The 22,400-nt window shown below is 42.1% G+C and overlaps 1 protein-coding gene across 3 annotated transcripts in view; it reads right to left on the reverse strand.

The window, feature by feature from the left end:
- The window catches only part of Pi3K68D (phosphatidylinositol-4-phosphate 3-kinase catalytic subunit Pi3K68D), a 119,514-nt gene that overhangs the window by 13,089 nt on the left and 84,025 nt on the right, over positions 1–22,400 (reverse strand). For all 3 annotated transcript variants that reach the window (XM_076184611.1, XM_076184610.1, XM_076184609.1), the window contains 7 exons: positions 20,435–20,533; positions 17,697–17,849; positions 16,428–16,557; positions 13,706–13,861; positions 2,498–2,805; positions 2,190–2,333; positions 380–474 (listed from right to left, as the gene is read on the reverse strand). In XM_076184611.1, the coding sequence (XP_076040726.1) occupies positions 380–474; positions 2,190–2,333; positions 2,498–2,805; positions 13,706–13,861; positions 16,428–16,557; positions 17,697–17,849; positions 20,435–20,533 (1,085 nt within the window). The remainder of the gene's footprint in view (positions 1–379; positions 475–2,189; positions 2,334–2,497; positions 2,806–13,705; positions 13,862–16,427; positions 16,558–17,696; positions 17,850–20,434; positions 20,534–22,400) is intronic.

A 22,400-nucleotide genomic window follows, 5' to 3' on the forward strand; every position in this document is an offset into this window, starting at 1 on the left:
TGGGAGGTAGGGTGGAGGGGTGTGGAGTGTTTTCGGGGATGGAATGGGTGGGAATGATTTCATGCCTTTTCCTTTTTGGCTACCTCCCAGGTAAGGGGGAAAAAGCCTTGGTATATGTATGTATGTATGAGTTGATGGATATGTACACATATATCTACAATAAAAGTCTTCCATTTTGTTCCTGTGATCACATTAATCCCTAACATCCCAAATCAAGAGACCTGTCCGTTTTACTTGCTCATTAACACAGGTTCACACAAAAAGTACTTCACAGAGATTTTGCAATGGCAAAATTTCCTTAAATATATAAGATAAAATGTCTAAACTGAACTAGGAAAGAAAAAGAAAAAATGTAAATCACAATTAGTGACCAACTTACGTGTAAACCTTGGGAATGAAAGACAGGAGCATTCCATCTGTTGTGTCTTCTCCAGAGAAGCGTAACTGAGCAAGATTGTGTATGAAAAAATTTACCTGAAAAAAAAAATTATTACAGATTTAAATGTATTTGAGATAAAGTGTCTGAGATATATGATAGGGGTTACAAGGTTGGATGGAGTGAGAAATGAGGTTGGGAAAGGAAATGGGAGATAGGATTAATGAAAGAGTATTGGGGAGGTTTGGACACATGGAAAGAATGAGTGAAGAAAGATTAGCAAAAGAGGGGTGGAAGGTAGAGGTGGATGGAGTGAACTTGAGAAGACAACCAAGGATGAGATGAGTGGATGGGGTGAAAGGGGATTTGATGATGATGATATGGTTTAACGTCATCCCACTCCCATACATCACCCTCTTGTTTCCCTTCTATCTCAACTCTTTGTGAATCTTACCACTGCCAAGGCCAAAAGCAATGCAGCAGAACACAGAACATCTACAGGAGGGCCCCACCACTTAATTGACATGGCAACTCTCCCTCCTCATCCCCTCATGCAAATATAGAAAAGACTTGGAGAAATCTCTTTGGGCCATGTCAGTTTATAGTCCATTCATAAACATTCCCCACTCATACCTATCCCTTACTTTCTCCCTCCCCTGCTCAACAAACATTCCCCTTTTACTTAAGACCCCCTTTACCCCATCCATTCATTTAATTCTCTGTCTTCTCCTTAAGTTCACTCCATCTATACTCCTTTTGCTAGTCTTTCCTCACTTGTTCTTTCCATTGGGGTGAGTGGAGAATTGATGTGTATGGATGATACTGTGATGAATGAAAGGGAGTGGGTGGAGGATGGGGGGGTAGGGAGTGGTTGTGTGAATGATATTCTGATGCAGCCCAAAGGGATTTCTCCTTGTCTTCAATATTTCTGCATGAGGAAACAGTCCCCCCCCCCCAATTAAATGAAGTGGCCTTGCTGTGAATTTGCAATGTCTTGTTGCATTGCCCCTGACCAAGGGCTATGGGAGAGATGCAAAGATGACCTGTCATCCATGAGGAGCCAAGATGAGAGGGAGGGAGGGATGGTGGATGGGAGTGGAATTATGCATTTTGACTTTGACTACCTCCCTTGTAATAGGGAAAGAGCCCTTGGTATGTATGTAGCTATACCTTGAAGACACTTCTCTCCACTCAACTTTGCACTAACCTATCTTATCACTCACCAGCAGAGCATGAAAGTTTATTGGGATGGTTTGGGCACATGGAAAGAATGAGTGAAGATATATTAGCAAAAAGAGTATGGAAACCAAAGGTGGATGGAGTGAACTTGAGGGGATGACTGAGGATGAGATGGATGGATGGGGTGAAAGGGGCTATGAGCAGGGAAGGGAGAAGGCAGGAAATTGGGGTGAGTGGAGGATGGTTGTGTATGGATATTTTGATGCAACCTGAGGGGATTTGTCCCCATCTTCTCTATCTTCTGCATGAAAGAATGAGGAGGGAGGGTCACCATGTAAGTGATGCGACCCTGCTGTGGATGTGCTGTGTCTTGCTGCTCTGCTTCTGACCCAGGTGGTAGGCAGGAGACAGTGATGACCCTTCATCCACAAGGAGCTAAGATGGGAAGGTGATAATGGTGGTGGATGGGAGTGGAATGCTTGGGAGTGGGTGCAGTGCATGCCTTGACAAGCTTTTTTCCTTATAAGGGGGAAGAAGCCCATGGTGCATATATAGACCAAGACAGGTGCCAAACTTCATCTTTGTTTTACTCTTATTGACAAAAGAGGATCTATAACCTGTGAAAATTTCTAACCTGAGTAAACCAAGATTTCAATGATTCTTGGATCATACGTGCAAAAGTTGCAGCAGCCTCAGCATTGGTCTGGTCTGGCAGCAATGCTTTTTCTACATAGATAACTGCATCCCAAGTTACTCCGGGTATACCTGATGATGCCATCTGACAAGATGAAAGTTACACAATCTAAGCATGTTATTTCTGTGAAACATATTCCAATATATCTCAAATAATAATACTAAGATAAAATGACAGTTTTACTACTTCATTCAAATGGCACTACAATATTAGAAAAATGAAAAGAAAAATTTAACCATATGCATTACCAATGCAAAAAGGTAAACAAGAAGGTGACCATTCTTCCTAATAATGTTGAAAGCTTGACAGCATAGGTCAACAAAACTCTGGAATCTATCTGAAGGTTTCTCTCCTCCGTTAATGACATATGCCATATCTGATGTAAGGACAAATGGCGTTCGGTCCCTTTTGAAGTTTCCAAATTTCTGAGCATCTCCCAAAAATTTCCCAAAATCAATATGGAAGAGGTGGCCAGTTGTCTTCAGCATAATGTTGTCATTGTGGCGATCACATATTCCAAGTATGTAAGTTGCTACACAATAACCAGCACATGAAGCTGAAAAAATAAAAGAATAACAAAGTCATTTGAATGGAAATTCCAAATGTCTTGTCACCCCCAAAAAACAAGTGTCAAATTATTCCCTCAAGAATGATGTTGAAATACTGGGGGGGGGAATGTAAAAGTGACACTAATTCAGATTTATTCAAAAGTTATTTCATGAAAAGTGTCATAAATTGCATTTTGGGCATATACGAAAGAGAAAAGTCTGTTAAAAGTATTCAAAAGTTTTTACACAAGTACTAGTCTTTGTGCACATAAGAACATAAAAATGAATGAGACTGCATGAGATCATAAGGCCTACACTAGGCAGTTCCATGTCCATCACCACCTGTCATCCCCATCCATAAAGTTGTCTAACCATTTCTTAAAACAACCAATAGTTTCAGCGCTCACTACATAGTTACTAAGTCTATTCCATTCATTGATCACCCTACTAGTAAACCAATTCTTGCCTATTTCCTTATTAAATCTAAATTTGTCCAATTTAAATCCATTACTGCAAGTCCTGCCCTGTTGTCTTAATATAATGGTCTCATTTGCATCACCTTTGTTAAAGCCTTTGATCTACTTGAACACCTCATGCATCACAGCATCATCTATACTCAACCCTTCTCCATTCACCCCTATCTTCTGTCCTCTCCCATCCTTCCTCAACAGACATTCCCCTCTTTCTCAATGCCCCTTTTACCCCATCCATCTCATCCTAGGTCGACCCCTCATGTTCACTCCTTCCACTTCTGCCTTCCACACCTCTTTTACTAGTCTTTCTTCAGTCATTCTTTCCATATGTCCAAACCATCCCAATACTCTTTCATCAACTCTATCTCCCAACTCCCTTTCCACCTCTCTTCTCCTCAACTCCTCATTTCTCACACTATCTAGCCTATAACCCCTTTCATACTTCTCAGGCATTTCTTCTCAAACATTTTCAAACTTCTCTCTTTCTCTCTTATGTTTCTGCCCCATACAGTGCTGTTGGAACAATCACTCCTTCATACAATCTCGTCTTAGCATCCATTCCCAAATGTCTATTTCTCATTACACTTTTTAATTCCCCAAAGCATTTACTAACTTCTCTCAATCTACATTCTACCTCCATTTAGCATACATACTTACATATATATATATACCAAAGGCTTTTTCCCCCTTACACAGGGGGTAGCCAAAAAGAAAAAGGCATAGAAACCACTCCCACCCATTCCATTTCCTATATATTCCACTCCCCTCCACCCTCCTCCCTCCCTCTTATCTTGGCACCTCCTGGATGATGAGTCATCCCTGCATCCTGTCCACTGCCCTGGGTCAGAAGCAGTGTCGCAAGACACAGTGTCGTGAGACGATGCTTGGTGTCTTTGTGCCGCGGGTCGCGCGTCCTGCTCAGCTGGCTACGCCCTCAAGCAAGGTCGCGTCGCCGGGTCAGAGTGTGATTGCCGCAGGTCAATTTACACACGACCCGTAGCGACTGCGATTGGCTGCGGATTTGTACACGGCCTATTGGGCATAGCGCTCATATCTCGCGACACAGGCGGGCACACATTTCTTCGGCATCGCTCTCATAGTGAGTACCATCTCGTTACCTTGCTCCCGTTAATCAGGTTCAATAGTTAGATATTTTCCCTCCGTGCACACGCACATAATAAAAGCACAGAAACAACAAGTGTTTTTGTCAGCCTACACACCCACGCTCGGCTAACCTACCATAGTGGTGGTGACGGTGTGTTGCAGTTGGCACTATTACACGAACCCATTCCTCAACTCAGTGAACATATTTCCAAATACCACTTCACACTGTTAGGACTACTCAGTGAACACAAAGGAGTGCTAGATAGAGCTAGGACTGATAGGTATTCTACCAATGTCTCGCCGTAATACCAACACCCACGTGGTGGGACCTGTGAGTCAGCAGGCCAGAGCGCTGCAGGCGACTGCGGATGTCCCATTCTTTTTTTCCTCCGGCATTAACCACCACCCCATGAGTGGGCTCCCTGCCTGTACTGACGCGACCTCTTGGCTTTCCTTATTTGAGGAAAGGTGGTCTCCAGAGGTCCCTGACGCAGACAAAATTGCAGTTACTCAGAAGAAAACTGCCGCTGATGCCGCGATAGCTGCTCGCCTAGCAAAGGGTAGGCATCCCAATGATTGGGAAGCATTCAAACTCGCATTCCGCGGATGCTATGGCCGACCGCCTCGCTGAGGCAGTCATGAAACCTCCTGAGACGCTCACATCTTTCGCCCTCCGGTTGGCTGATGTGGTCTCGTCCTATGCGGTGTACCACCCTGAGCGGGAGGATTGGGCCACATTTTCGGCTGTGACCCGAATTACGAGGGCTATGCCGCCGCAGTTCGCAGGCACCCTCACTCGCGAACAGCAATCTTCTATTATTGGTGTCCTCCATGCGGCCATTGACTATGCCCAGCGGCATAGTTGCGATGTGAAGACGGTGTATGCGGGCGGTGCAGACTCCCCCATGGCCTTATATCCAGCCACAGCCGCTGTGTCGCACCAATACCCGGCCGCGGACGCAATTTCCCAACCACCCTCACATTCATATCCCATATCCACATTACACAGAGTCCCAGACTCTTCCTCACCTCGCACTTCGCGGGAGACAGAGCCCAATCCTCGCAATTTGCGAGAGATGGAGGCGCGCCCTCGCCCTGAGCGAGAGACCGGGGAGCGGCCTCGCGAGGTACGCACATACTCTTCTCACAGGGCAGGGGGACACAGGAACACGTGGAAGCGTAACCGGGGCCGTGTTAGTCACAAGCGTCCATATTGCACCCATTGTAAGAAGGTGGGCCACGAGACCGATGCGTGCTATTTCAGGGCACGCGGTCGGGCAAGCACGTGTTGCCACACTTGCGGGGGTGCGGGGTGGGTTTGGAAGGCTGATACGGCTGATACGAGTGTCGGTCAGGAAGCCCAGATGGGTCTCGCGGAGAGTGGCTCGTCAAAAAATGGCCAGCGCTTGGGGGAGGCACACCCCAAGGTGACGATAGAGCGGCAGTCAAGCGTGGAAATTGTTCACGTCGATTTGGCCAGCTCCCATGGCGCTAGTGGCGGTTTGGCTATGGTGGCGGCTACTTTGTTAGAGCCCCACGCTACTCGGTCAGTTTGGGCTCTCCTGGACACAGGAGCGGCGGTGTCTCTTATTCATAAGAGCATTTTGCCTGCCACCATGGAAGGCTCCCAGGTTGGTACCACTAGAATCATAGTGGCCGACGGTTCCGAGATGCCCAATCTTGGCAAAGTCGCTGTTCGGTTTGATCTCGCAGGGTTTCCGTTCCACCATTCTTTCTTCATCATCCCTGCTGAGGGTCTTCCTTCTAAGCTCATCCTCGGGTTCGATTTCCTCGCTGCGCATAAGGTGACTTTGACATTCCGTCCTTTAACGTTTACGGTTAAAGGCAAGGATGTTCCAGTAATCCTTGCAAGGACGGTCCAGCATTCCCCACCGTTCATCGCCGTGTGCGAGGAGCGCCACAGTTATCAGGGGGTAAGTGAAGCGATTTTTTTTTTTTTTGGGGGGGGGGGGGGATCGCTCCCGCTATTGGATTTGCGAGAGCGACATTGGAACTTTCCCGAGCGAAATCGCTCGTCGCTCCCGTGTAATTTTTTCGCTGGTCATGTTATATCCCAGGACGGGATAAAGCCTCAGCCTGATAAAAGTCCGAGCCATCAAAATTTTTCCCCGGCCAGCGCGTCAGAAAGAGATGCTCTCATTCCTGGGATTGGCGGGATACTACAGGAAGTTTATTCCTGACTTTGCTGAGATTTCGTTGCCTCTGGTCGATATGACGAAGGGTGACGTAGCGGGGAAGCACAAAAATCGTGAGCTTGGTCCATGGACACCTCCTCAGCTACATGCGTTGGAGTCCCTCAAATCCCATTTGTCCTCCACGGTGGTCCTCACTTACCCCAATTTTGCGAAACCTTTCTTGCTCACCACTGACGCCAGTGCTTCGGCGACTGGGGGCGTGCTTCAGCAAGAGGACGACGGAGGTAGGAGACGCCCTCTCTCCTATTTCAGTCGCACTCTTAACGAGCACGAGAGACGATATAGTACCGTTGAGAGAGAAGCGTTGGCGGCGGTGTACGGTCTCACGATTAATCGGCAGCTAATCATGGGATGTCCGGTGAGACATTTGAGCGATCACAGCCCTTTGGTCTGGCTCTTCACTGCAAAGGGCACGAACACTCGGATTCTCCGGTGGCAAGTGGCGATCGCAGACTTCGATATTGAAGTCAATTATATCCCAGGCGAGGGGCGTGGAGCAGCTCCCCTATGACGAGGGAGCAAGTCGCCGCGGAGTGCAGGGCAGCAGCCCCTCTTATTTTCTCCGCCCCTATTTTTTATATCAGTTTAGGCGGTGGGTTTTTTTCATCGAGTTGAATGCCGTCTCTAGGGGATTCACCATGGTGGATAACCTCCCGACGCATACATCTCGATTTTTTTCCCTCACGCCAAGTCTAGGTCCATACTTGTTTAGCGGGGGGAGGGATGTCGTGAGACGATGCTTGGTGTCTTTGTTTAGATATTTTGCCTCCGTGCACACGCACATAATAAAAGGACAGAAACAACAACAGTGTTTTTGTCAGCCTACACACCCACGCTCGGCTAACCTACCATAACAGCACATCCACAGGAGGGCCGCTTCATAAATTCGGAGACCCCCCCCCTCTCCGTCCACTTACGCAGAAAAGGAGAAGACGGGGAGAAATCCCTTCGGGCTGCGTCAAATTTTTTCTCATACATACTTCCTCACCCCCCATCTCCCACCCACTCCCCCTCATGCATCACAGCATCGTCTATTCACAGCCCTTCTCCATTCACCCCTATCTTCTGTCCTCTCCCATCCTTCCTCCACAGACATTCCTCTCTTTTGTAATGCCCCTTTCACCCCATCCATCCATCTCCTCCTAGGACGCCCCTCATATTCACTCCTTCCACCTCTGCCTTCCACACTTCTTTTACTAATCTTTCTTCACTCATTCTTTCCATGTGTCCAAACCATCCTAATACTCTTTCATCAACCCTATCTCCCAGCTCCCTTTCCACCCCTGATCTCCTCACCTCCTCATTTCTCACTCTATCTAGCCTAGTAACCCCTATCATACTTCTCAGACATTTCATCTCAAACACATTTAAAACTCCTCTCCCTCTCTTATGTTCCATTTTTCTACCCCATACAGTGCTGTTGGCACAATCACTCCTTCATATAACCTCCTCTTAGCATCCATTCCCAGATGTCTATTTCTCATTACATTTTTTAATCCACCAAGGCATTTACTCACTTCTCTCAATCTACATTCTACCTCCACCCCCACTCCTCCCTTTCCTGCCACATTCGCACCCAAGTATCTAAAACTATCTACTTCCTCCAGTCTTTCACCCTTTATGCTCACTTCCAGTCTGCTGTCACTCTCTCCCCTTGTACATCTCATCACCTTACTTTTGCCCACATTTATCTTCAACTTCCTTCTTTCACACACCTTCTCAAACTCTGTCACTAACTTCATCAATCCATCCTCTGATCCTGCTACAAGCACAGTGTCGTCAGCAAACAACGACTGGCTTACCTCCATCTTTTCTCCATTTTCTTTAACCATCTCCAACCCATGACCCACTACCCTTGCATTCACCTCTCGCACCACCCCATCCATGTAAAGATTGAACAGCCAAGGCGACATAACACATCCCTGACGAAGTCCCACCTTTACCTCAAACCATTCACTCTCTCCATTTCTAATCCTAACACAAGTTCTACTACTCTTGTAAAAACTCTTGACTGCTCTTAACAGCTTTCCTCCTATCCCATATATCTGCAGTACCTCCCACAGTGCCTTCCTGTCTACCCTGTCGTAAGCCTTTTCCAGATCCATAAAAGCCTAAAAAACATCCTTACCTTTTCCTATAGCTTTCTCACATATCTGTCTTACCACAAAAATCTGATCTACACAACCCCTACCTGTCCTAAACCCACACTGTTCCTCACCAATTACTCCCTCTGTTCCTCTCTTAATCCTCTCAATCAAGACCCTCCCATAAGCCTTCCCAACTACACTCAACAAGCTGATCCCTCTGAAACTACTACACTCACACTTGTCCCCCTTTCCCTTGTAAAGTGGAACTATACAGGCACTCCTCCAGCACTCTACCCTCTCTTAAACAAACATTAAATAACCTCACCAGCCAGTCCACCATAACTGTACCTCCTTTCTTCATTCTGCATGGCATCCATCCAGACCAGGTGCCTTACCTGCTCTCATCATCTTAACAGCTGCTTTCACTTCATCCTTCCCTATTTCTCCTCCATTTTCCTCACTCATCACTCTCATTTTCTTAGCGCTTCCCACTGCAAATACTTTCCCTCCCTATCCTCCTTCACATTAAGCAACTCCCTAAAATACTCTGCCCACCTTCCTCTCACTGCCTTCTCTTCCATTTTCATCTCTCCATCTGCACCTTTTAACTTTTCTTCTCTACTTGATTTGCCTCCTCTTTCTCTTTTAATTTCCTTCCAAAACATCTTTTTATTGCTTTCAAAATTTTCTGTCATACTCTTACCCCATTTCACATCTGCTCTCCTCTTTGCTTCCTTTATCTTATGCTTAACTTCCCTTCTCTTTACTTTGTACCTCTCATACAATTCCCTCATCCTAATTTGTAGCCAATTTATGAATGCCTGTTTCTTCTCTTCTACACCCTTCTTTGCTTCCTCATCCCACCACTCACTACCCTTCCTTCTATTTCCTCCTGCCCTCCTTGTTCCACACACCATCTTTGCACAACTTATGACTCCCTCCTTGAACCATCCCCATTCCTCCTCCACTCCTAGTTCTACTCTATCCTTTACTCCCTCCCACTCCTCTCTCAGCTTCTTCTTATACTCATTCTCCTGTTTTTTCTCATTTAAGCAGTTCACTCTAAATACCTCCCTACCTTCTGCCCTTTTCCTCTTTCTCCACCTATTCTCCACTCTCAATTTACCTTCCACCAGAAAATGATCTGATATTCCCCCACTCTCTCCCCTTAGGACATGTACATCCTTAGCTCTTCCTACCATACTCCTGGTCACCACTATATAGTCCATTTGTGGTGATTGGTTTGACGATGGCACCATCACCACTAGACAGTGATACTAGTTGATACTAGTTTTCGTCATCGCATAGCACACTGGGCACCTTATCAAGCCATAACTTTCTGTCTCATGAGGTCGCCCTTTCTGTAATGGATTCGTGACCTCTGACCCCCCGACTGAACTGAACCTTGTTTAAGGAAAGCAGGAGTGTTGACGAAGCGTGATTTTCCCACATGTGTCCATTGTCCCTTTCTACCATACAGAGAGATTCTTAGCCAATAATAATTAGTTGTAGGAGGAGCTTATATCATTAAGAGCCAGCATCTAAGTAAAGTTCAGTATGCTCGGACACCCAAAAGTATTCAGTTCAAAGTTTTCAGAGCTCTAAACTATTACCACAGAGTCAGTCATATATCAGTTCATGAAGAAAGTACATATCGGAGAGTGAAATATTTGTTCATTGAGTGCTCTCAGAGATTAGCTGTCACAGTTGGAACTGCAACCAGGATATTCATACAAGGTCGGTGTCTATTAAGTCCAGCCTCCCACACCTGCACACCCGTACACATCACAGTAATCTATTTTGACTTTCAAGTAATAATATCACAATAATAAAAGTCACATATTTGAGAAACATTAGTCTCATTCACCACCAAATGTGAAGTGAAAACTATATGTATAAAGTTTGTTTGTGTTCCTTGTGATCTAAACTACCTTGGCCAGCTACCACCTACCAATTCATATATTTATATTTAGTCATGACAAGGAGCGCGACATTGGTGGCAGCGGTGGGATGAAACTCCCTGTATACATAAACAATTAAAGTTACCTGTATACATTAACCACAAATACATTGCTAAACAGTACACTCGGGAGAGGAGGACATTGTTTAAGAGCATGTATGAGATATTTATGAGCATATATGAGATATTTGTGAAATATGTGACTTGATATATTTACACATATCTAAAAAAGTGTGATTTGTGACATGAAAAGTCTATATACCTGGCATACTCCCCTAAAAACAGGGTGTCAAAAAAAAAAAAAAAAAAAAAAAAAAATAAAATGACGTAAGAAATTTTTTGAGATTCCCTCAAGGTTTCGAAATTGTAAGCGGGCAATGTTGAATGAAACCTATGAGGATATCTATTATAAGCGGGCAACAGTGAAACCTATAAGGATATCTATACCCTTACGTTTCATATGCAGCAATATCGGAATAAGTCTACGAAAAATATTGAAATAAACCGAAAGAAAAAAATCGAAAGAATTTGCGGGCAGAAATAAGAAACCAGTGAGGATGTCGATTCCCTCTCTATTGTATGTATGAGCGGGCTACTGTATATATTAGCAGGCTGATGTATTTGCGGGCTATGAATATATTAGCGGGCTGATGTATTTGCAGGCTATGAATATATTAGCGGGCTACTGAATGCATTAACAGCTATTGCATGTATTAGCAGGCAAAAACATAAACCACTGTAGCTAAGGTTCAATGGCATTAAACGAGAATTATGAAATCACGGAGGAAGTCGGTTCCCTCTTGGTTTGAAATATATAAAGAGGAAGAAAATGACCTCAGTTTGAAAATGAATAGAGGAAGAAAATTACCTCTGTTTGAAAGGTACAAGGAGGAAGAAAATTTCCTCTATTTGAAAACACATGTGTCGCGATCTAAAATTGGAAAAAGAATCAGAAAATATTTTGGAAACATTTTTGTGAACGAATGTCTCAGGTTATACCTTTTCCTAGGAAAAAAGGAGGTACGAAAAGTACGGTCATGTCCAGTTTATACCTTTTCCTAGGAAAAAAGGAGGTACGAAAAGCGCGGTCGTGTCCAGGTCTTTTGCCTAGGAAAAAAAAGAGCTACAAAAAATTTATGTTGCAGGTTATACCTTTGCCTAGGAAAAAAGGAGCTACAAAAAATAGAGTCCCGCTATTAAATAAATTAGAAAAAGGTTATGCGCAGTCGTGTCCAAGGTTATACTTTCCTTGATGAAATTGTAAGTCCCACCAGGAAAAAGAAATGAATAAAAAAAAAAAAAAAGGGGGTTTGCATGGTCGTGTCCTAGGTTATACCTTCCTTGATGAAATTGTAAGTCCCACCAGGAAAATGAAATGAATCTTAAAAAATAAAAGGGGTTTGCGCGGTCGTGTCCAAGGTTATACCTTCCTTAATGATATTGTAAGACCCGCCAGAAAAATTAAATGATTTCAAAAAAGGAAAACGTGCTGTTGTGTCCAAGGTTTATGCCTTTCCTTGATGAAATGTAATTCTCATTAGAAATGAAAAAAAAAAAAAAAATTATATGCGCGATTGTCACGAAAGGAGCCAGAAAACTATCAAAAACATGGAAATTACAAAATCTTTGGTACCTGAGGCATGCGCGGTTCTATATGTTTCAAGGATGAAAAATTCCCTTGGTATATCAGTACCTGAAGCATGTGCGGTTGTATATGTTTCAAGGATGAAAAATTCCGTTGGTATATCGGTACCTGAGGCATGAGCGGTTGTACATGTTTCAAGGATGAGAAATTCCCTTGGTATATGAGGTCCCAAACAAAAAACTGTGTGAAACACAATGATCCCTCAGTGAATGAAGTTTTGAGGTTGAAACTTTCCCTCATGACGTCGCTCACGGCCAATTCTCCTGCTGCCACAGTCGCCACCGCTGCTGGCGCCGCCTCCAGAGGTTCCTCCTTCCATTGACGTCACCCACACACACACACCCCTGCTTGGACATCACGATTCCATGCTTCACAGGGGAAGGGAGGTAAATGTGGTGGACAAGTCCCCCACATGTGCTTCGACGCAGTATTTTGGCTTATAGCATCGCCGCCGCAGAAATGGGATGGACCAGGAATGGATATAGTGTGTAGAGATAGCTGGCCTTCGGCCTTATAGTACTTGTGTGTAGGTTAAGTCTATAGTACGCCTGTACTACATGCATTTGTATCCTCTTGAAAGCACAACCTAAGCCCTACCGAGCCATGTTTCGGTCAGGATGGGTCGTGTGCTACTTTAACGTATGCATGAGGCCTATATGAGGATGCCAGGTTTTGGTGTCCCCAACCAGTTCCTTTCCGTACTTGTAACCAGCAGTGCCCGACCCGAGGCTCGCGGTCACTTTTGTGGTTTAGGGTAGGGCTCCGAGCCCTGCCTGCCGACCCAGCCTAGGTTGACACTCGCGCTAACCAGAATAAGGCCACCAACCTCATCCGAGTCTCCTTCACTCCCTCGGCACCAAAGCACAAGTAACATTCACGTAATGTTACATTGGTGACCACCGGAGTTTGGAGCCCACCTCAAGGGGATAGCTGTCAGCATATCAAACCAACTAAAGCCCACCATTTATGGATATCGCTTCAAATGATGGGTAACTTGATGGTGATGTTGAAACACACCTTAGAGTCCATCTCTCTTACTCTAGTATATGCTCCTAAAGTGTGAACTTAGAGGTGTTCTATACCAAGCCTAATCCTATACTTGACCACCACAAAACATCATTTATGTCTTTGACAACTTCACTGCAGTTACTGGCACTGAATGAGCTGGCTATAAGGTATGCCAGGAACCTGGAACACTAATAATTCTCCCCTCAATTTTGAAGAAGACAAAAGCCAAATTGATGAACTTGGATAGTTGCACTGCAATGGACTGCATGTCTTCTGTTTGGCAGTCTGATACCATTCCCTCATTTACTGTGGCTTGTGACCTGAATTTAATTTTCAGTAGGCATGCACTTGTGAACAATAGTTAAACATGACCATGTCAAGATATAATGAGTATATACAATTATCATTAACTTACCAGTAAAGTTCTCTACAGCCCTCTGATACTCCAGTTGACTTGGGTTTTGCTTTGCTAACCACTCAGCAATAGGACGGTCTTGGAAGGATCCTGTTACTCCATATTCTATCTGAATTTTTCTTAGTGTTTCTGCATCTTTCACAAGTTCAATGATTCCTAAAAAAAAAAGGAAAATAATTTATTAAAAGAAATAATAATAATAATAATAATAAAATAAATTGGAATAAATTCCTACAAATTTTCTTTAATCCGTTTATTCAAGAAGCTAGGATAAAAATGTAAACAAATGGGTGTTTGATGGATATGGGATGGGTGAAAAATGGGTGCATTCCTTAGCTGGCTACCTTCCTTATTAGGGGGGAAAACCTTTTTGGTACATAGATAGGTAAATTTATCCTATAATATCAACAACTGATTGACTTCTTGTCTTATGTCACTAACTACACTTAATTATGCATCCATAGAATGGTATTCTGCAATTAGGAGGAAAAAAAATCCTACAAACAACAAAAATAATAGCACTAGCATAACACCAATAGAACATCTATACTCAGAAACCAAAATCCTTTACATATAGCACACATCAGAATGATAGTTCTGCATTCTACATCTATATACCAAGGGATTCTTCCCCCTTATAAAAGAGATAGCCAAGTCAAAGACATGCACCCACTCCCACCCATTTCACTCCAATCCATCACCTATTTGTTTTCCATCTCATCTTAGCTCCTCATGGATGAAGGGTCATCTGTCTCTTGCCCAAAGCCTGGATCAGAAGCAAGACAGAGCACATCCACAGCAAGGTCACTTCACTTACACGGCAACCCCCTTTCTCTGTCTCTTCATGAAATTATAGAATATGTAGAGAAATCCTGGGCTTCCTCAAAATATCCATACACAACCATCCTCCACTCTACCCCTAACCAATTCCTTCACCCTTCCTTGCTCAACAGACTGTGTGAAAATCTATTTGGGCTATGTCAAAATATCATCCATACACAACCATTCTCCATTTACCCATGTCACCTGCCTTCTCCCTTCTTTGCTCAGCAGACATTCCCCTCTTGCACACAGTCCCTTTCACCCCATCCATCTCATCCTTGGTTGCCCACTCAAGTACACTCCACCCATCTCTGCCTCCCACACCTCATTTGCTAATCTTTCTTCACTCATTCTTTCCATGTGTCCAAACCATCCCAATAATCTTTCATTAGCTCTACCTCCCATCTCCTTTTCCACTCCCACTCTCCTCATCACCTCATTTCTCACTCTATCCAACTTTGTAACCCCTACCATACTTCTCAGACATTTCATCTCAAACACATTTAAACTTTTCCTATCTGCCTCTCTTAAATTCCAAGGAATTAGAAAGAATTCAAAGAGCAATGACAAAGATGGCACCAACACTCCAAATTGTACATACGAACAAAGATTGGACAAACTCGAACTTCCAATTCTGGAACAAAAAAGAGAAAGAGGAGACCTGCTAACCATCTACAGAATTATGAAAGGGATGGAAGTCCTTGATAGAGATAACTTATTAAAGTGGGATAGAAGAAAAACAAGGGGACACAAAAAGAAACTTAAAAAGGATAGTTTCCTTTGCTTTTAGGAATCTGCCCCTTGGGGCTACAGGGAGAAGGATGCCTAGTCCCTCTCCCCGTCCCTTTCTTCTCGCCTCTTACGATCCAAGTGGGAAACTTGGTGGCAGTATTCTTTTCCCCCACCACAGGGAATTCCCCCATCACAGAAAGAGAATACTCAGAGAAATGGTACAGGACAGCAACAAGGGGTTGGGGGACAGCATAACGGAGGGACAGTCTTGCGACACTGCTTCTGACCCAGGGCGGTGGGCAGGGTGCAGGGATGACCCGTCATCCAGGAGGTGCTCAGATGAGAGGAAGGGTGGGAGGGGTGTGGAGTGTATTTAGGGATGAAATGGGTGGGAGTGTTTTTATGCCTTTCCCTTTTTGGCTACCTCCCTTGGAAGGGGGAAAAAGCCTTGGTATATGTATGTATGTAAAAAGGATAGTTACAGTTGAGCTCTGAAAAAGAATAGCTTCCTACACAGAGTGATAGACATTTGGAACAAACTGAATGAGGAAACCGATACAAAAGCAGGTCACTACGAGCATAGCTCTCTTCCCATAAAATACAACTAGGTAAATATGCTTTGAAGTATACTGGGTACAAAAAAGCAGCATATCTGTAAATAACAATTACCATGGTACTCATGGTACTTTTCAAACGAAAAAGTGAAAAGACCCAAAAGGATCCATGAATATCTCAATTTCTACTTAACATAAACAATAAGTGCCACATTCCTAAAATTCAGACATTTATTCCCTATGGACACTATATTTAACAGACATTTGACAATTTTGTTTTTTGAGAGTAAAATGGGCATCACAGGGGAATAATTTTCTACCCTAATTAAATAGCTAAAGGGTCACCACATATAGGAAAATACTATTCAAATATAATGTACCATCTTGAAGAATTAAAAGTCATTCACAAGAACAGAACAAAACAGTAGTCAAGATGCATTTCCTTAGAATTTCTTTCACACTTCTCTAAAAACTGACATGGATGTAATTTTCATTTATTATCATATACTATTTTAACACTGAGTACATGACTACAAACAACATGAGCTAATCTAATGAATGCAAACTACTTCAGATTCATTTACTTAGACAACTTCAAATTGAGAGATAATTACCAATTTTATCTCCAGTAGGCACAACGCTAAAGGTCACAATCTTCAGGTCAAGATTGTCCTTCAACCATAATTTGTCCATCAGGTTGATCATCTGAATAACTAACATATCTTGACGTAAGTCATCCCCAACCTGCGTGGTGAAAAAATATAAACAGATTAGTAAATAAGTATATCAATAAATAAGTAAACCAATAAGATAATAACAAGTTATACATGTTCTTATGCATGTCATAGTAGGTGACTAAATGAAGCAGAGTGAGAGCAATTGGTATCCCCCATTCTGTACTTGTCTCTTATTAAGTCAAAGAATAGAAGAGTCAGGTAGGAGGAATCCAACCAGAGCCCTAGTAACTGGGTTGTTGAATCTATGTGGCTGTGGGAGAGGAAGGGAAGAGATTACCAATATGTTTGTGAGAAGAAACATGGATGGGTTATCAATGAATGATACAAAAGTGAAAGGGAAAGGTGAGTTTGGGAGTGTGGTGGGTAGGGTGTCAGGATTGGTGAGAATGCCAAGGAGGAGTAAAGGAGTGGCCCTGCTGGTAAGTGATGAGGGAGGTAAAGGCATAGTGGAGAGATGTGTCATTTTAATCCATGTCAAGATTGTATCTCATCACTTATATATATACATATACCAAGGGCTTTCTCACCCTTACAAGGGAGGTAGCCAAAGTCAAAAGGCACAATTCCACTCCCACCCATTACATCCCTACCCATTCCAACCCCTTTTACCACCCCTTCCTCCCTCCCTCCCTCCCTCTCATCTTGGCTCCTCCTGGTTGATGGGTTATCCCTGCATCTCACTCATCACCCTGGGTCAGAAGCAATACAGCAAGGCACAGTACATCCAGAGCAAGGCTGCTTAATTTAGCTGATGACAACCCCCCTCTCCACCCCCTCATGTAATAACATTAAAGACAGGGTGAAATCCCTTCAGGCTGTGTCAAAATATCATCATTCACACATAACCACTCCCTAATCCCCTATCACCCACTTATCATCACTTATGCCTCATCACTTACCCAACAATATTACTAGTTTGTTTCCACTGCACCCTTTTCATGAAACTGGTTGTCACCTTCCTAGTCTACATCTCTAACATATCACATTCATTTAACTAGTATGTCCAGACATCATTAAAAAGTATAAAGAGATCACTTCTACAATTTATTTCAAGGAAATAGAAATAATGTGCTATTTTATACAAATTCAAATGACTATTCCCTGAAAATTTAGTATAAATAACAGATTGCCACGACTTCAACAAACCTTGAAAATGGCAACAATTGGTGGTGTACAGGGCTCTGATGACAAGAAGGCAAGCTTGAGGGGTACTGTGAATGACGTAAAGTAAGAGCAGTTCTTAAGCTCTACACCTGCCACTTCCAATGCAGGGGACAGAGGTAAAGATGTAGGAGATGCCTGTTGATAAAAAAAATATATGTACAGATAAATCAATGTGAGAACCAAAATAAAGGCATGCTACATTAGTTTCCAATAGATAAAACAATTAAAATAATTTTATTTCCTTTCTAAGTAAATTACTTACCATCTCAGCATCTCAGGGATGTCCCTTCCTCCACAAGGTACATAAATCGGAAGGCCATTAAATAGGTTTTAAAGTGTATGTAGTGAGTGTATACTTTGACTCACTCACTTTCTTATATTGGGGGAAAGGGCCTTTAATATACTGATATACCTTCAAACTGTAATCCAAGAAATCCCTTATATACAAAAGAGTTACATACCTTTAAAATCTTTAATATCCTGATTTTTTATATAATGAAGCATTTTCCCTGTAAGACACTTGAGAAAATAGGGTTTCCCAGGAACACCCCACCAATAAAAGATAAAATCAAGTAAATATTCAAATTGGATGTAACCTATTAAATCTAAATTTAACATACCAACCCTAACAACTACCCCTCAACATAACCAATATGCAACTTCCCCTGACATAACAATGTGTTTACCCTCCCTCCAAACTTGAACATGAGAAACCATACATGCCCTCCATTTAGACACCTTTCCTAAAAAAAAAAAAAAAAAAAAAAAAAAAGTATATATATACAGTACTACCTCTCACTAATGGACGTTAATTAGCTGTGTTTACGGTGTTTTTGCTGTACAATCACTATGCAATCACCCAAAAACTACTCCAAATCAACGAATTATTCCCATCACCGGACACCGTTACCCCCCTTTTAGTCCACTAATGAGAGGTAGTACTGTGTATATATATATATATATATATATGTATATATATATATATATATATATATATATATATATATGTATGTATGTATGTATGTATGTATATATATATATATATATATATATATATATATATATGTATGTATGTATGTATCTATTATATATATATACATATATATATACACACATATTAATATATATACATATATATATACACACACATATATATACATATGTATATATATATACACATATACTGTCGAACCTCGAAAGCCCGGACTAATTGGGGGGAAGGGCGGTCCGGTCATGCCAAAAGTCCGGTCATCGAAAATGTCGCCCTAACACGTAGATTTTCATAGCGGTATACATATAGGTAATGTATGTTATGGCATAGAAACACATAAGAATAATACTCTAACACTGTAATAATAACAATACTGTAATAATAATACTATAATACTAATAATTCTGTAATAACTGTAATACAGGCATGTAAATGTACTGTACATACAGTGTACTGTACTGTATCTTTTATTACGTACACTGTAAATATTGGAAGGTATGCACACGGGACAGTGGTGGTGAACAGGGTTGCCGCGTTTTCTACACTGCCGTGTAGAATGGGAGTGTTGCCATACCGGGGCATACATTTTTCTCGGGAGTGTGCAGACTTTCATAACAAGATATACTTGTCAAACTTTGACAAAATGTTGGTTCTAGTTTTTTTTATTATTGAATGTATATAAGGCCCCCATGCCCTAACATATTCAGTAAGATATATGAATTATTTTTTTATATTATTATCGCTAAAAGAAAGCTGAAACTTTAGCGTAGAATTTTTTTCTACACCGTAAAAATGTATTTTTTGGGGTATGATATTTTATAAGTAACACAATTACCAATAAAAGTCATATTTTGATGTACCATTTATTATTTGATAACTAGTTCTATGATTTTTAAACAAAAGTTTGAGTTTTTGAATGTTTTTAACCCCTTTCACACGGTGTCGCATACGTAGGCGTCATGAGGAGCAAGTGGATACGCGAGGCTGCCATATCGGCGTCTTGATTATATTTATTGTAGTTGCCCCTGCGTTTTGGCATTCTCTATACACTGCCCTTAATCACATTCTCTATGGTTTTCAAAATTCACGGGTGAAAGAGAGAACGATCGATATAAGCGGTGACTATATTTTATGATGCGAGTATTATTATGACACGTCGTACGGCTGGCATTGGCTGCTGCCCGGGGTAGCCAAAAAGAAAAAGGCATAGAAACCACTCCCACCCATTCCATTCCCTACATATTCCACTCCCCTCCACCCTCCTCCCTCCCTCTCATCTTGGCATCTCCTGGATGACGGGTCATCCCTGCATCCTGTTCACTGCCCTGGGTCAGAAACAGTGTTGAAAGACACAGCACATCCACAGCAAGTCCGCTTCATTAAATCTGTGACCCCTCTCTCTGTCCCCTCATGTAGAAAAGGAGAAGATGGGGAGAAATCCCTTCGGGCTGTGTCAAATTATTTCTCATACATACTTCCTCACCCCCCATCCCCCACCCACTTGCCCTAATGCATCACAGCATCATCCATACACAATCCTTCTCCATTCACCCCTATCTTCTGTCCTCTCCCATCCTTCCTCAACAGACATTCCTCTCTTTTGTAATGCCCCTTTTACCCCATCCATCCATCTTACCCTAGGACACCCCCTCATATTCACTCCTTCCATTTAAATATATAAAAGTAGAAAATGCAGGTGAAATATGAAAATGTTATCACCAATTCCCACCTCCAGATTTTTATGAATGAACTCCAATTCCTGCTTCAGAATATTCATTCTCTGATTATCTTTGGTGTCCTTGATGCGCATTGCTGTTGCATATAAACTCTGCAAAGACAAGAAAATAAAATTAGTGCTGTTGGGGTAATGACTGTATGTACAGTTATATGAAATCAATACTTTAGGGACTTTGGGAGCACCCCTAACAGACCAGAGCTACACAGGATTGATCTGTCTGAAACATATTTTAATTTATGCAAGAATGCTGAGCTGTTTTTCTACTTTTGTTGTCCTCCCTCCTTTTTGCTCCCTAACCCCCTCCACTCTCTGAATCTATCTTTTACCCCTCATAAGTTCCCACCTCTTTAACTTTCTTATATCCCTGTGGTGAGGAAAAAAGAATGCTACAACCATGTTCCAATGTATGGCATAAAAAGTGACTACAAAGGAAAGAATGAGGGGGATAAGTTTCTCATGTAGAGTGAAGACAAAACAGAATATGAAAGACTCCAACTAGAACCTTGATAATGGAGTCTGAGAGGGCATAGATATGAACATGAGAGAGGAAAAAGGAGACTGCTATATGCTTGTGTGAAGAAAGATGGATGTCAGCAATGAGTGAAACTAAATTGAAAGGAAAAGGTGTGTCTGAGTAGTGGAGTGTGTTAGACTGGGTGTAAGGAGTAGAGAGACAGCAAAGAAGGGAGGGAGGGGCTTTGTTGACAAGGGATGAGATATGTGTGTGTAACTAAATAGAAGGTAGGGTCACATCAAGTAATATGGGTACAAAATGAAAACAGGTTAGTGTGTGTGGTCCTGGTCATGAGAAAAGGGAGGTCAAAAGAGAAGAGCTTTGAAAGATGAAGAATGGGTGCAGTTTCTGGAATCAATGTGAATGCAGTATCGGGGTATCTAAATGTTGATGTAGGTGATGAACCAGTGGGCAGAGTAATGAGGTAGTATGATGTACCACTAAAAAAAAAAAATAAATAAATGAAATTGGAAATGTGTACCAAAAGAGATTAATCAATCTGCTGCCACCAGGTCTTAATTTCAGAAGACCCACGGCTTCCAAGAATCCAGTAACAGCCTCTGATTGGGACCATAAATCGATTAAAGAAGAGATATTATGTTGCTGTCTGAGTATTGTCAGTGTGAGTCATAGTAATATATGTTCTGTGTCTTCTATGAGGTGGTTATATATGGGGCAGTTTGAGTCTCTAGCCAGGCATATTCTTTATTGGTATGATGAATGGTATCTAAATCACAATCATGCTCATGTGATTCTTGAGTTTGGTAGTCTTTCTTGAAGGATCTGATTAGTTATCTGAGTGTGAATGTATTTCTCTGTAGATGTTTAGTGTGGTTCAGGTAGTGAGTTGTTGTAAATATTTGAGTAGTATGTTGCTGGTTGTTTTTTTTTTTTTATTGTGTTCTGTTGGTTGTGCTTGTGAAATATATGTGAAATAGTGTGAACATTGTGTGCTGTTTAGTTTTTTGGTGTAGATTGTGATCCTGTCATTTTCATAAGTATTCTATTAGGGAGATTTTGGTTTCTGATTGCAGATGTCTTACAGAGATGGTTTTGGTGCATCCCACTTGTTAAGATTATAAATAAATATATGCATATTTGTGATATGTATTATGGAGGAAAAAGGGTAATGAAATGAAAATAAATATTGGAGTCAAAATGTATTGAGACATACGATTGCTGATGACACAAATCTAATCGGTTACGAATCAGCGAATAAGCAAATTGGCAACACTGAAAACAGGAAACGAGTTAGTCATGGATGAGTGAGGATTGGAAGTGGAAAGAGATAGTGTGAACTTGGGACATTATAATGAATTTCAAGAAAAATACAAGACCTGGCCAGCCAGAAGTTTATGAAGAAGCAAACCAAGGTACAACCACTCCTCGTTTAATGACGACAATTGGGGCCAGCATTGCTGTCGTTAACCGAATTGGTCGTTA

This window comes from Oratosquilla oratoria, chromosome 4, assembly GCF_046742065.1.
Source record: "Oratosquilla oratoria isolate Oo_2021 chromosome 4, ASM4674206v1, whole genome shotgun sequence".
NCBI classification, from domain to species: Eukaryota; Metazoa; Arthropoda; class Malacostraca; order Stomatopoda; family Squillidae; genus Oratosquilla; species Oratosquilla oratoria.